General features: G+C 60.4%; 6 protein-coding genes across 6 annotated transcripts; 3 read left to right on the plus strand and 3 right to left on the minus strand.

Moving 5' to 3' along the window:
* Positions 1-5: 5 nt before the first annotated feature.
* On the plus strand, positions 6-1845 carry PLICBS_009268 (asparagine-linked glycosylation protein; the record flags this gene model as incomplete). Its single annotated transcript, XM_018323797.1, has 4 exons — positions 6-367; positions 426-561; positions 623-1610; positions 1664-1845. The coding sequence occupies 4 exons, from the start codon at positions 6-8 to the stop codon at positions 1843-1845; spliced, it is 1668 nt and encodes a 555-aa protein (XP_018176976.1).
* Positions 1846-2096: 251 nt separating this feature from the next.
* On the minus strand, positions 2097-4296 carry PLICBS_009269 (uncharacterized protein; the record flags this gene model as incomplete). Its single annotated transcript, XM_065601599.1, has 9 exons — positions 2097-2568; positions 2632-3169; positions 3229-3284; positions 3337-3385; positions 3441-3542; positions 3611-3671; positions 3725-3988; positions 4057-4175; positions 4293-4296. 9 exons carry the CDS (start codon positions 4294-4296, stop codon positions 2097-2099), a joined length of 1665 nt encoding a protein of 554 aa, XP_065457671.1.
* A 1307-nt stretch (positions 4297-5603) lies between these two features.
* On the plus strand, positions 5604-7373 carry PLICBS_009270 (tRNA(m5U54)methyltransferase; the record flags this gene model as incomplete). The annotated part of the gene is made up of 1 exon (XM_018323799.1): positions 5604-7373. The coding sequence occupies one exon, from the start codon at positions 5604-5606 to the stop codon at positions 7371-7373; it is 1770 nt and encodes a 589-aa protein (XP_018176978.1).
* Positions 7374-7560: 187 nt separating this feature from the next.
* PLICBS_009271 (uncharacterized protein) lies at positions 7561-9748 on the minus strand (the record flags this gene model as incomplete). Its single annotated transcript, XM_018323800.1, has 2 exons — positions 7561-8916; positions 8996-9748. 2 exons carry the CDS (start codon positions 9746-9748, stop codon positions 7561-7563), a joined length of 2109 nt encoding a protein of 702 aa, XP_018176979.1.
* Positions 9749-10708: 960 nt separating this feature from the next.
* On the plus strand, positions 10709-11791 carry PLICBS_009272 (RNA polymerase II transcription factor B subunit 4; the record flags this gene model as incomplete). Its single annotated transcript, XM_018323801.1, has 1 exon — positions 10709-11791. One exon carries the CDS (start codon positions 10709-10711, stop codon positions 11789-11791), a length of 1083 nt encoding a protein of 360 aa, XP_018176980.1.
* Positions 11792-12282: 491 nt separating this feature from the next.
* PLICBS_009273 (uncharacterized protein) lies at positions 12283-14181 on the minus strand (the record flags this gene model as incomplete). The annotated part of the gene is made up of 3 exons (XM_018323802.2): positions 12283-13709; positions 13771-13970; positions 14030-14181. The coding sequence occupies 3 exons, from the start codon at positions 14179-14181 to the stop codon at positions 12283-12285; spliced, it is 1779 nt and encodes a 592-aa protein (XP_018176981.1).
* Positions 14182-14366: the final 185 nt, after the last annotated feature.

A 14366-nucleotide genomic window follows, 5' to 3' on the forward strand; every position in this document is an offset into this window, starting at 1 on the left:
CCGCCATGGCCGCCGACACCTGCACCGCGCCTGACGGCACCAAGCCGTTCTCCTTTGGTCTCGAGCCCCGCACCCTCGCCTTCGTCGTCGTCCTCATCTCCTCGACGCCCTTCCTCCTCGTCTTCGTCCTCCCCCGAATCCTTGCCCGCGTCGGCCGGGCCCTCGGCTGGACCCTCCGCAAGCGCACGGATGGCCGGCGAGCTCTCCTCCTGTCGCTCATGCAAGACGATGATAGCAAGTTCCGCGAGCGGAGCGAAGGCCAAGCAGACAAGAAGCAAGCTCAAGACGCCAGTGCCGGGGCGCTCAGTGGGGTCGACATACAGCAGCAAGACTGGGACGGCATCGTCGGCTTCTTCCACCCGTTTTGGTACGTTATCGGATAGCTTCAGGCCTGCCACACCAGGTCATTCGCTGACGAATCATAGCAATGCTGGAGGAGGCGGCGAGCGCGTTCTCTGGGCTGCCATCCGTGCGACACAGACCCGGTGGCCCAAGGCCAAGTGTGTCGTCTATACCGGCGATCACGACGTGAACAAAGATGCGATATTGCACCGCGTCGAGGTGAGCCGGATCCTGTACCGGCTATAGTGTCTTAACTTGACAATCTAACCGACATCCTCAGAGTCGATTTAACATCCATCTCCACCCCCCAACCATTACATTTCTCTACCTGTCCAAGAGGCATTGGGTTTTGGCGTCGACATGGCCTCATTTCACCCTCCTCGGCCAGTCGTTGGGCTCCATGGTCCTCGCCTGGGACGCCTTTTCGCTGCTCGTCCCCGACATCTTCATCGACACCATGGGGTACGCTTTCGCTCTCGGCCTCTCCAAGTTTCTGTTCCCGAGTGTGCCGACCGGCGCCTACGTCCACTACCCGACAATCTCCACCGATATGCTCGCCTCCCTGGACCCTACGTCTGCCGTCGGCTCTCAGGGCGTCAACGCCGGCAAGGGCACGGGCACCCGCGGCATGGCCAAGAGGACCTACTGGGAGCTTTTCGCCAAGATATACTCATGGGTCGGCTCTTCCATCGATGTCGTCATGACCAACTCGACATGGACCCAGGCACACGTCAAGAGCTTGTGGGGCCCATGGCGTGAGGAGAAGGAATCAACGCACCCAATTGCTGTCGTCTACCCTCCGTGCGCCGTCAGCGAACTCGAAAACGAGGTCGAGGTGTCGGAAGCGAGCGAAAAGAAGCGCGAGCCTGTGCTTGTCTACATTGCGCAATTTCGCCCGGAGAAGAACCACCAGCTCATCCTGCAGTCCTTTGCCGAGTTCCTCAGGACCAAGACCACGGCCGCGCAGTCGGCCCGCCTGGTCCTCATCGGCAGCGTGCGGGACGACCAAGACTCCAAGAAGGTGTATCAGCTACGCTTGCTGGTCAACGAGCTTGGCATTAAGGATCGCGTCGAGTTTCATCTGGATGCATCGTGGCCCGAGATTCTGGAATGGTTGCGCCGGGCGTCAGTAGGCGTCAACGGCATGTGGAATGAGCATTTTGGCATCGGCGTGGTCGAGTACCAAGCGGCAGGGCTCATTTCCGTGGTGCACAATAGCGGCGGACCCAAGTTGGACATTGTCGTTGACGTGGACGGGGAGCCAACGGGTAAGCGCAACGCCTCCAGCTTTGCGAGAAGCTCCATAACTGACACTGTATAGGCTACCACGCCACGTCTGCGGAAGAGTTCGCGGCGGGCTACGAAAAGGCCCTCTCCCATCCGAACCCCCTGCAGGTGCGCCAACGAGCCCGCACCTCAGCTAAGAGGTTCACCGAAGAGGAGTTTGCCAAGAAGTGGCTGGCTGAGATGGATCGGCTGGTGGCTCTACGGTCGAGCAGATAGGTGGGCGGCGGCGCGGCACGTCGGCATAGATGTAGACCCAGGAGATACCCCATCTTTCCTTTAGCGGGATCGTGTTTATAGACAAGTTGATGGCTCGGCATGCCAGGACAGTGCAGATAGAAGGCCTGGCAGGGTACACGGGGAACTAATGCAAACGCTCTTGTTCGATTCTCACGCCCAGCCATGCGCGTGAGTGTACGTCTCTACTACATGTAATGTATGTGGCCCCCCTGTCTGCGCATGAGGGTCGTCTAAATTGTGAAGCCGGCGCTGTTGCGCTGCCTCGGCTCGCTCGCCGCCTCAAAGACCCCGTCATCCAGCATCATTATGCCCTGCACAGCGCTGAGCCCCTCGGCCACGCGGGTCAGGTTATGGCCCCTGGACGCCAGGGAGGCAGCGGTCCCGTTGTCGAACTTGTACTCGAGCAGGACGGTGTTGGGCATGAGCTGGTCGTGCATGCGGGGCTCGGCGAGGGCCTCGCGCATGGACATGGCGTGCTCGAAGACGTGCCACAGGGCGGCGGCGGTGGCGGTGATGATGCGCGAGCCGCCCGCAGCCCCGACGGTGGCGATGAGGGCGCCGTCGCGGCGCGGGTCCGAGGCGATGACGGGCGTGACCGACGAGAGCGGCCGCTTGCCAGGGCGGATGTAGTTGGCCTCGGAGGGCTGGAAGCCGAACTCGTTGGGCACACCGGGGATGGAGAAGTCGTTCATCTCGTTGTTGCTGTGAGACAGAGGAGGCTGCGGTCAGTGACGTAGCGCAGGCTAGGGGTTGTGGAAGTCTTACAGGATGACGCCCGAGGTCGGATCCATGATCTGTGCTCCAAAGAGGAGGTTGATAGTAGTCGTCAGCGACGTGGCCATGCCCGACGCATCGGCCGTGACAATGTGCGACGTGCCGTGGCCGTCGGGCGCGTACGTGTCAGACGGATCGTACGCCTCCACTGGCTGCGTGTGGTCGTCGGAGATGTTGGCGCGGATGCGTCGAGCGTTGACCTCGCTGAGCATGCGGTCCTCGAAGGCGCGCACGCCGTTTACATAGTCCGGGTCGCCGAGCTCGACGCGCGAGCCGTACGCGAAGCGCATGGCCTCGGCGAAGCGGTGCGCGGTGAGGTTGACGTTGTCGCGGTCGGACAGGTCGAACTGCTCCATCGTCTTGAGGATGTTGAGGCACACGGCGCCGCTTGCGGGCGCGCCCACCGTGTGCAGGTCCACGCCGCGGTAGCGCACCGACTTGACGGGACGGGACAGGACCTTGTAGGACGAGAAGTCTTCGAGCGTCATGCTGCCGTTTGTCTGCTGGATGTACTTGACCATGGCCTCGGCTGGGGTTGCCAGTCAGCACTCAGAGTTGCGAATCGCGGGCGTTGAAGGGCTTCCTTACCAATCTCGCCCGTGTAGAAGGCATCCCCTCCCTGTTCCGCAATCTTTTCGAGAGTGCTGGCTTGGAGTCAGTCAACGGCATGATAGATTGGGTCTTGCTGTCACGCACTCGGCATATCGCTTTCGGGTCATGATGTCGCCAACACCCAGCAACGTTCCTGGAATATTGTCAGCAACCGTGACAATGCTAAAGGGCTCTAAGTCGACTCTCACCGTTGGGGGCAAAGTCCTGCGCAAAGCTGGGGTCCTGGGACAGGTAGTTGAACTCTCTCCCGGCGACGCCTCTCTCCATGTAGCTGACCGTGTCGCTCGACACTGCATCGGTTAGCAAGCGCTGAGCAAAGTAGATGAGACAAAGTTTGAGAGACATGCGGCTGACGAACCTTTGAAGCCGTTTCTTGCGACATGGATGGCGCCTCGCATGACGATCTTCCAGGGGAGTACCTGCAGCTCGTGGTCAGCCTCAAGCTGCCATGTGAGACACACACAAAACTTACACCATATTTCTTATGGATATACTCGAGGCCGCGGACCTCGCTGGGCACGCCGACGGCCAAACCGCCGACGATGCTCCCGTTCACGTTGCCCTGGTACATGTCTTGATGGGCCGCGGCAGGGGCAGTCTCGCGGAAGTCCACGGCTTCGTAGTTGCCGTGGGCATCGCGGATTATGGCAAAACCGCCGCCACCGATGCCTGAGTGATACATGCCGATGACGCCGACGCAGAACGTCGTGCCAACTAGCGCGTCGGCGGCATTGCCCTACAGAAGGAGGTCAGGAAGAGCAACCACTGGGTCTGAAGGGGAGCGGCGGGGCGGCATGAACGTACGCCTCTGGCGATCAAGTCTCTTCCTATGGCGCTGCACTCGGCAGCCTCGCTGGCCACGGCACCGAGGGATCCATGCGAATCCGGGCCGAGCACGATCTCGGGGATAGCGCGAGCGGTGACTGCGACATGATGGAGTGAGATTGCCAGGAGCAGCCTCAGGAGATGAGGCCAGCTGCTAGAGAGTCCTACGATTCATGATGAGTGATTGACATACACGGCATACGTGATCGACTTACTCATATCGTCGGGGCCGGCATGGACGGCTCACGGTCTGTCGTGTGTCGGGCCGTCGGCGACGGTTCGGAGGCTCGGCTTCGGGGTGAGGGTATCACTATCAACACGACGAAAGGGCAGATAAGAACAAAGATCGGCCCGTACACGCAAGACAGAACGAAAAACAAACACTGACACAACCGGTGCGGCCGCGTGCGCCTGATCAATAATTCACGATGCGCCCGGCGAGTATCGTGAGAATCAAGAAGTTGGTTGAATGAGTGAGCGACGGCGGCGCGGCAATGCCGGCCGTTTACATAAACACACGGCCGTGGACGTCGACGGCCCCAAATTCAATGTGGAGCTGCGCAATCGGCGGACACGATGGCCTGGTGACATTTTAGCTCCCGCCCTCTGGACATGCCGTGGCACTGCAGGTAACCTCACCTCGTGCTGGACTGTTATCGTGACTCGCGGGCGCTCGCTGGGGGTGTTTGGCCCGGCGGGCTGGTTGGCAGGCACAGGGCATGTGACCCCTGCCCAGGGCTGCCCAGCTGGTTCCTTTCAGCGGGGCCCCAGGTACCTGCCCCTCTAGGGGCCTTCAGGCACGCACTGGGAGGTCACGATTGGACCCGGACCGGACCCAACAGGACGGATGGTTTCACAAGGCGAGCGGCCACGCGAGCCAGCGCGTGTCTCAGCGTCCGCCTGCTGAAGAGGTACCCAGCATGCAGTGTGTTTTGAACGGGCTGACCGGGCAAGCCTAAATAGGCAACCCGGAACAATTCAATGCAGTGCGCCTGCCGTAGCGTGGCACTACGACAGCTTTCCGTTTGTGCGCGTGGTGATGCTCTCGGACTGCACCGACATGGCGGGCGGGGAGACGGCGCTGAGGACGGCGTTGGGCGAGGTACTCAAGGTCCGCGGGCCGGCATATGGTGAGCGAAGCAGCTGCTGCTCGGGCTGACACCTGGAGGAGCGGACGACGCGGCTGCGCTTGCCCGCGACAGGCCGTCCCGCGCTCCAGCAGCCAATCACGGCAAAGGCGTTTTCGGTGACCCCAGTCAGCATCGCCATTGGACAGCTCCAGCCCGTCTCGTTCCCAGATGGGGCAAAAAATATCAGTGAAAGCTTCATTCATCACCAACGTCAACTCATCCACACTGTTGCGACTTTCACCTTCCATTTCCCCTTGTCTCTTCCAAGCTGGACGCTGTGTCAGCCGACAGATGAGAATCGTCTGGAGAGTCTCGTCACAATTCATCTCACGACCATCTGGCTTTCTCATTCCACGACCCTCACATTTGCTCCAGCGCCGTCTGGCCCTTGCTACGATGGCATCGGCCCAGCCCGCACCCTCTGCGGCCGTCGAAGCCTCTGCGCCTGCCCAGGCCAATGGCAATGGCAATGGCAATGCCAACGGCACAGACAACAAGAGGCCTCACAAGCGGCCGAATCCTGGCAACGGTGGCCACGGCAAGGCCAAGGATTGGAAGCACAAGAAGACGAAGCGGGAAAAGAACATCACCGAGGGCTCGTCCGAGGATGTCTTGCGCCACGACATCCAGGCCCTCTTGGAATCCCGGAAATCTTCAGAGCCCACGTCCAATGATGACAACACCGGCGAAACAACCGATGAGCTTCTCCCCGAGGAAGGCACCGAGGCGGACGTCGAAGTTCTGGAGCTGTCCTCTACAGGTGACGGCCTAGCCATGCGCCCCGGCTCCAATCAAGTCTACGTCGTGCCCTTCGCCATCCCCGGAGACACTGTCCGCGTCAAGGTCTTTCGCCACATCCGCCGCGAGAACCAGACCGTAGCAGACTTCCTCTCCGTCGTCAAGCCCTCCCCGCTGCGCGACGACTCCCGCATCCAGTGCAAGTACTTTGCCTCGTGCGGCGGCTGCCAGTTCCAGATGCTCGAGTACCCGGAGCAGCTCCGCCTCAAGCGCCGCATCGTGGAAAAGGCCTACCGCAACTTCTCCAACCTCCCCGCCGAGCTCGTGCCCACCATCCAGCACACCATCGGCAGCCCCCTGCAGTACGGCTACCGCACCAAGCTGACGCCGCACTTTGACGGCCCGCCCGGCTTCCGCCCCAGCAAGCGCGCCAAGAACCCCAAGATTCCCTTCGAGTCTTGCCCGGACATTGGCTTCATGCAAAAGGGCAAGCGAAAGGTCCTGGACATCGAAGACTGCCCTATCGGCACCGACGCCGTGCGCCAGGGCATGACCCGTGAGCGCGAGCGCATGCAGCAAGAATTCAAAAAGTACGAGCGCGGCGCAACCATCCTGCTCCGCGAAAACACCCGCCGGTATCCGAGCGGCGGCGACGAGGTGGCGCCCGAGCAGGGCCAGCTCCCTCCCTACACGGTCCGCACGGAAGGCGAGGGTTTCGTCGACGTCAAATCCTGCGAGACAGACTCCAAGGCCACCACAACAGAGTATATTGGCGACCACATCTTCACCAACCCCGCTGGCTCTTTCTTCCAGAACAACAACTCTATCCTCCCCAAGTTCACCTCATATATCAAGGAGCGCATCCTGCCCCCCGCTTCCTCATCATCATCTTCCACCGCCGCTGCCGCCTCGCCCATCAAGTACCTCATCGACGCATACTCCGGCTCCGGGCTCTTCACCATCACCCTCGCCTCCGTCTTCCAGCACTCGACCGGCATCGACATCGCCGCCGACTCCATCGCCTCGGCCCGCAACAACGCCTCCCTCAACGGCCTCGGCGAGGACCGCTGCAAGTTCATCGCTGCCGACGCCGGCCAGCTCTTCAAGAATGTCGCCTACCCGCGCGACGAGACCGTCGTCGTCCTCGACCCACCGCGCAAGGGCTGCGACGCCGACTTCCTCGCTCAGCTGCGCAGGTTCGGCCCCAAGCGCGTCCTGTACGTGAGCTGCAACGTCCACACCCAGGCCAGGGACGTGGGAGTCCTCGTCCGCGGCGAGGGCGACGGCGCGAGGTACGATATTGAAAGCCTCGTCGGCTTTGACTTTTTCCCGCAGACGGGCCACGTCGAGGGCGTCGCCATCCTGAATAGGCACGACGGCGACGCAGAGCCGGCGCAAGAAGAGGCCGTGGAGCAAACAGATTCATGATTCATGTAGTACATACCACATCAGGATATCAACGCAAGTTAAATACAGATACCCAGCCGCACGGACCGTGCATATGCGTGTTCCCCGACCCTCAAGCTCTTCAGTGACGCCGCCGTTGAGCCGCCTCTCTGCGACATCTCTTGCGCCTCTTTGACAGCCCCCAAAACGTATGTTGCTTTCCGCTGCCTTAGGCCTCGTGCTCCAGCACGGCCTTCAAAGCCTCCACGGTCGCTTGTACCACTTCCGGTCGCCTGCTCTGCTTGAGGCACTCCTTGAGCGCCTCCACGCCGCCCTCCTCCCTGATCTTCGCCCGGGCCAACTTGCCCGTTTCGTCGGGTGCCAGGGCCATGTTGTGAATGGTGACGATCCCGCGGTGCCGCAGCCCCTCGTCTTGGTCGTTGCACATGGTGAGGATCACCTTGATGCCGCGCTCCCGATGCACGATGCCACGGACGACGGTCTCATAGCCTGTCAGAGACGCCAGCGCTCCCCCAGCTGCGCTACGGGTGCCGTCATCGTCGGCGTCCGCGAGAGCCAACAGGACATGCAGGCGGTTCCGAGCTTTGGCGCTATCGTCGGCATACATGGCGGCGCCTTCAGGGTCTTGCACCAGGTTGCAAACCAGCTCGACGGCTGCTTTGGACACGAGATGGTTTGATGCCAAAAGTTGCTCTTCGACATGAGACCATGCCGTCCGAATAATTGTGCGGCGCGTGTCATCATCCTCCAAAGACGCAAGGTTCGTCAATGCCATGAGCGCTTCAAACGTGGGCAGCAGGTCTCTGGTTTCTGCGGCAGGGTCCGGAGGAACGATGGACACCAGCGGCCGGATCGCGGCATTGATGGGATTCGATCGATTACCGCCGAAAACCAAAGCAGGATTGGTGCTGATGAGGATCCGCGCCAAAGCCTGCGCGGCCATGCGACGGGCGGCGTCCTCGGTGTCTCGTATGGTGACCCATGCAACCAGGAGCAGCTTCACCGCGCCCTGCTGAGCCAGGGGACCCCGTAAAGTTCTCGTTACCGCCATGGAATGGATGATGGACACGATGAGCCCCATCGAGGCCGGCGAGCCATTCTTGCTGTGAGTGACCAGGACAGGCACGAGTCCGACGTCGAACACTGCTTGACATCGCTTTCCCACGTGCTCCTCATCATCCAGGGGGTCTGGTCCAGCCAACTTGCCCGCCGCGTTGGCGTAGGCCTTCAGTTGGCTCATTTTCTTCTCCTCCTCTGAGAGTGCCGGACGGTAGCGCGTCAGGTTGACAAAGATGCTCAGAGCCCCGTACGTCGTCGGCGAACGAGGCGGTGCCTCCGTCAGAGTCTTTACGAGCTTCTTGAGAAGAGGCTGGTCTCCGATGATGTGCTCCTTTACCTTGGGTTGGAGAGAGGCGTACGCGAGTCCCTCGATGGAGTGCTGTCTGCCGTGGTCCTCATCCCGCAGGATCATCTTAGTGAACAAGCAGGCCAGGTCCTCGATGCTTGTGACTGCAGGCTCTATGCGTGGCTTGTTGGGGTCATTGGCCGCCTTGGACGGCACTGCCTTGAGTGTGCGTTAGCAGCCGCAATAAGAAGACGGTACAGCTCCACAAGCAATGCTGGGGTGAAAGAGGATAACCTACTCGCAGCTTGGCGAGGATAACTGCAGCCAAATGCTGTACCTGCTCCGAGTGTCTCCGCATCGATATGGAGCCACCTTCACCTTGGACCTTTGGTTCGCCCTTGGAGGCCTTGGTTGCCCCCGTCGGGTCTTGGTCGACCACCTCCTCCAGCCACTCAACACAGTACTTTTCGACGGCCTCGCGGCAGAGAGGGTTCATGCAAGCGGCGTTGAGCATCTCCAAACACGCCGTCTCGACCTTGCGGCTCTTCCACTCGCGCCGCATGAGCGGACCAAGGGAGCTGAGGAATCCCTCGCTTAGAAACAGCTGAGCTGTGAGATCGGGGACTATGGGAAAGGAAGCTGAGGCGACGCAGAAAGCCACAATGTAGTCGTCGTATGTGCCCCGTTTGATGCGGTCAAAGAAAAAGGCCGAAAGCTTCTTGGAGCCGTCGTCGCCAGCAGCCTTGAGATATGCCGACGTGGTTAAGGTGGCGTGACCGCGCACAATGTCCGGCTGCCTCATGTCAAGATAACAGAGCACGGTGTCGACGCAGTCGCCGTCGATGACGCTGCATATGGACTTGTGACTCTTGTCCTTTTGCTGTGCGATGGCGTCGTCGTTGAGCAGCTTGGTAAGTTGGTCGAGCTCCCTGCACGTCTCCTCGTCCTCCTGGCCGCCTTCCATAAGGCGCGCAAAGACGAGCAGCGTCTGGTCTTCGACGGACGCCGGCGGGCCCGCGCTCTGCGACGTCTCGTCCACTGACGCCGCCATTGCGAGGATGGAGGCTTTAGGGACGGACGTGAATTATGGACGGGCTGAGGCGGTGGGCTGCTGTGCGTGCTTCTGCTGACGTTGTTGATGCTGCCGCGTGCGTGGATGCATGTGTCCGTAGCAGTCGCACGGCAGATGACGCAACTTGGTGGTTGAAGGAGCGACGATGAGTATCAGCGATTGGTGGTTTCACACTGAGATAAGGCAGGCGGCTGGCGGTACGCTATGCGGAGGCATTCGATGCAGCTTCTCCAACAGCTGCTTGGGGCGTAACACACGGGTTCGGGGGATGGATTGGACTCGGATTCATGCTGCCAGCGCGGAGCAAAGAGGCTTTCCGGCTTGCCCCTCCTTCCGTCACTGGAGATGCAGCTGCCCCTCCACTGGGTTCCTTCCGTTTAGCGAGCAAGGGCCCCGCTGAAGTGACTGCCGTCTGGTCGGGTCGGACGCCACTTTTAGAGTTCCAAATCCCTTGCGCGTAGCGCGACGGCTTTTTAGCAGGTGCCACGGCACGGCGCCGCCGGCGAGGTACCTATCTCCAGCGGTGCCATGCCCGGACTCTGCCCCAGAGGCTGCTGTAGCACGGCACTGGTCACGTGTACAGGCGTCTCGACCAGCGCGCCATGGCTCAAATCGCAGTGACGGAATGGAACACTGCCGATCGGCGAGCTTCTTGATGCAGCACGAGCATAAACTACAACACTCGTGAAGTCTCAACTTCACGATCCCATGCCCGGCCGCAACGACATCCTCCACCACGCAGCTCCCTGCACCGTCCCCCCAGACAGGGCCAGCCACGAGCATTCATAGCATCGGCCCTCCACCACAAATCGTTACAAAGTTGATATAAAAAGCATCGCGACCACGCTCTTCCCGACCTCGTAGCTGCCGCTCGTCGGCTCCCGCCTGCTCCTGCATCCGTCGTCGTCGTCGTCGTTCCCCTCCCACCCGACGCCCGCCATGGATGCCGTCGACGTCTCCGAGCACTACGAGGTCACAACCACCGACGACACCCCCTCGCTCCTCTCCATCGTCCTCGACACCAACCCGCGCGCCTGGGCCGCCCTCGAGGACCGCCTCCCCCTCGCCCGCGCCATCGCCAACGTCCTCGTCTTTGTCAACGCACACCTCGCCTTCAGCAACGTCAACCAGATCGCCGTCATCGCCGCCCACGTCAACCGCGCCGTGTGGCTCTACCCTGCGCCTCCGCCGCGCGCTGCCCCCGTGAAGGATGCATCCGGCGATGTTTCCATGGACGACGCGCCACTGGCTGCCGTGCCCCCATCGTCCGCCAACAAGTACCCTCAGTTCGCGCAGATCGAGTCGACGGTCATGTCCTCGGTGCAGAAGCTCATGAGCGAGACCACCGAGGCGGACCTCGCCGAGACAACCACGCAGCTCTCCGGCGCCCTCACGCTCGCACTCTGTCATATCAACAAGGCGGCCCAAGCACTCAGCACAGCAACTGGTGGTATTGGCGGCGATGCCCAGGCCGCCACGAACGCCGCTCCGCCCATGAAGGGCCGCATAGTCGTCATATCCGTCTCCGATTCCGAACCCGCCCAGTACATCCCCACGATGAATGCCGTCTTCGCGGCCGCACACGCCCAGGTCGCCATCGACACACTCGCCCTTGCCGGCGACCCGACGTTTCTCCAGCAGGCCTGCTTTAATACAGACGGCACGTTTCTCGCTGCGTCAAACCCGCAAGGTCTCCTCACCTATCTCATGTTCGGCCTCGTTGCCGATACCGAGGCTCGCAAGTCTCTCATCACGCCTACACATGATAAGATCGACTTCCGTGCTGCGTGCTTCTGCCACGGCAAAGTGGTCGACATTGGCTTCGTCTGTTCCATCTGCCTCAGCATATTCTGCGAGCTGCCCGAGAATGCCGAATGCCTGACGTGCGGGACCAAGCTCGCCCTCGGTAAGTATGGATCGAAGCCGGCGGTGGTGCCGCGAAAGAAGAAGAAGAAGAAGCGAATCGTCAACGGCGGTGGCCGCGAGGAGACGGGCAGCGCTACAGGTACGCCACGGCCCTAGGCGCGGCCGGCGGTCGCGCGATGTTTTCCTCCCTGCGTTGAGGAATCAGCTGCATAGCATCCTCCGTGTGCCACAACTGGGTGGCTGGCGTTCAGGATACAGAGGGAGGCAGCCCCTGGGTGAAGCATCTTTTGAACGAGACATAGATCACGTCTCGGTTATGAGCGGCATTAAGCCATGTATACTATAACGATACCACGTCTGCCGATGCACCGAAGAGATGGGAGTGTTGCGGCCCTGGCAGCTATCACCATCGCCATTACTACAAATCCATCCACCCCTTTCAGTCGACGATGGAGCACGTACGATCAATGAGAGAATCATCGTAGGATTTGCAGGTATCGTGGTCTCCCACCTCCTGAGCTCAAAATGTAGAAGAAAACAGGCCGCTCTCCATCCAACCTCTGATAGGGCAAGGGCCAACGGTACGTCCGGAACCAACAACCTACGGCCATTCCTCGTCTATGCATGGAGCTGCCTGCAACGAGCAGTCACCCGATTCGAATCTTGCGACCACCCTTGGCAATCTTAGCACCCTCTGAAAGCCGAGACATGGTGCAGCGAGGTTCCTTCTCAACGCCGCCCATGGATGCCAATGCGAATGAGTCGGTATTGTGCGCAAAGTATAGGTAGTAACCCGTGGCGCACTTCTTGACAACCATGACTCCGATGGCGCCGGCCGAGTGGCAGTTCTTTACGCCGGGGTGGTCCATAAAGTCGTCCGCAATGAATGATTCCATGATCTCGTCGTCATCGTCCACATTCACGTCGTATCCTTGAGGGCCGCGGCGGGTACCTTGATAGATCCTCTCGGCGCACCTCTGAGAAGCCATGGTCGTCGCCATGTGCTCTCCAGTGCCGCTTGTCACGGCTGCGACAGTACGTCCCTCAGCGTCGTCTTCAGCGTAAGGCACAACAGCTGTACCAATGCCTACCAGGGCGGCTGGTCCCAGGCGCCCCCGGTGTTTCATGCCAATTCCACCGGACGATGATCCCGCGGCAATATGACCACGCTCGTCGATTGCAATAGCACCAATAGTGTCAGTAACGCGGTCCTCTGGCTCAGCAATCGAGTGTCGGGCACGTTTCGGGGACTGGGCCTTGTGGTCTACGGCCGGCGTTATCGCTTTGAAAGGTCTCTTAAGATCATAAGCGTCGGTGTTGTCATCTGTCCAGGGCTGGCCTGCCACTTCTGAATCAGAGAGCAGTGGCGATTCTCGGGTGTCTCTCTGAGACGCCCTAAATGTTGAATCCTCGGGCATACAACCATCGGTCGGCCCATCTTTCCGGCCTGACATGGCAATATCTGGCCGCGGTCCCTTTGCTTCCGCTCGCGCAGGCCGGATCGTTTTGTTGTCGTCGCGTGGAGACAGCTGAGCAGTAGCCGAGGTGGGAGTCAGTCGAGGGCCACTGGCGCGAGGCGGAGAGCGAGCGACAGCGGCAAACGACAGTCCCGTGGTGTGGGCAGGTGGTGAGAGCATTTCAGGAGCCTGCGCACTCGGTGATTCTACAAGGGGCGTGCCAGCGTATGGTGAGTCAATTTGACCTTCGTTCCACGTTCCGGCCATGATGGCCGCCGTGTGCTCCCTGGGAAAGGCTTGTTGGGGTTCTGCCGGCGCCGCCGTGTCGTACTGGCAGGGAACACATGCCGTCGTACCAGAGTCGGGAGGTGAGGCCAGCTGTGGTTGTTCCTCGGTTGGGCCTTCGGCTCGCATCAAGTCATCTTGCCAGCGGAAGAAGCGGTCGCGTGAGTTTTTGGACACCAGATACTCGTTTGCAAAGGTCAGCATGCCGTGCTCTTCGGCAAAGACCCTCGCCCCTTCTCCAACGAGAGCATTAGGAGGCACTCGGCGGAGGCTCAAGGGCCTGTTGCTCGTGTCCAGGATGAGCTTGGCTAGCGAAATCGGATTTCGAATATCTGCAGATCGAGGCTCGTTAGCTTGTCCCATTCTTGCTATCGATGCTGGGATGCGACGTACTCGGGACCGCTCCACAAGCGCCACTGCGTCCGAGATGGTCGACAATGGTGGCATCGCACTCGACAGTGCCGTCGATGGAAAGGTTGGAACCGTAACCTGCGTTTGTGATCTCCTTGTCCTCGAGTATTCGCAAGGCGGCTTCAACGGCTTCCGTGGCACTGCATCCGGCTTTGAGAAATTTCATGCCCATCTTAACGGCGCTAGGGGACCCGCGTCAGCTCATGATGGGATGGTAGCTACTACCATGGGGACGGCATACGAAACACAGGCTTCGAGATGGACATGCTCGTTTTGGTGACTGTGGAAGCCTGCTCCGGCGTGAATAAAGATAGCGGGAACGTGCTTTTGCTTCTGGCCAAGGCGAAGCACGCGGTCGATAGCACCGTCAGTGCCGTATTTGCTGGAGCCCATTATGGAGGAGGCGGTCTCATGTTTGCGGCGAGTGCTCATGCTTCTTTAGCTGGAAGTCATGGGCTGGGGTGGGAAGGTGATGAAAAGCGCTAACGATTTCAAGAGAGCGATAATAGAAAACAATACTGGCGGCCGAGAACAATGCTGTGGAGTGATGCGGTAGGGGACGTGTGTCCCAAGACCCG

This window comes from Purpureocillium lilacinum (assembly GCF_023168085.1).
Source record: "Purpureocillium lilacinum CBS 284.36 DNA, scaffold_7, whole genome shotgun sequence".
NCBI classification, from domain to species: Eukaryota; Fungi; Ascomycota; class Sordariomycetes; order Hypocreales; family Ophiocordycipitaceae; genus Purpureocillium; species Purpureocillium lilacinum.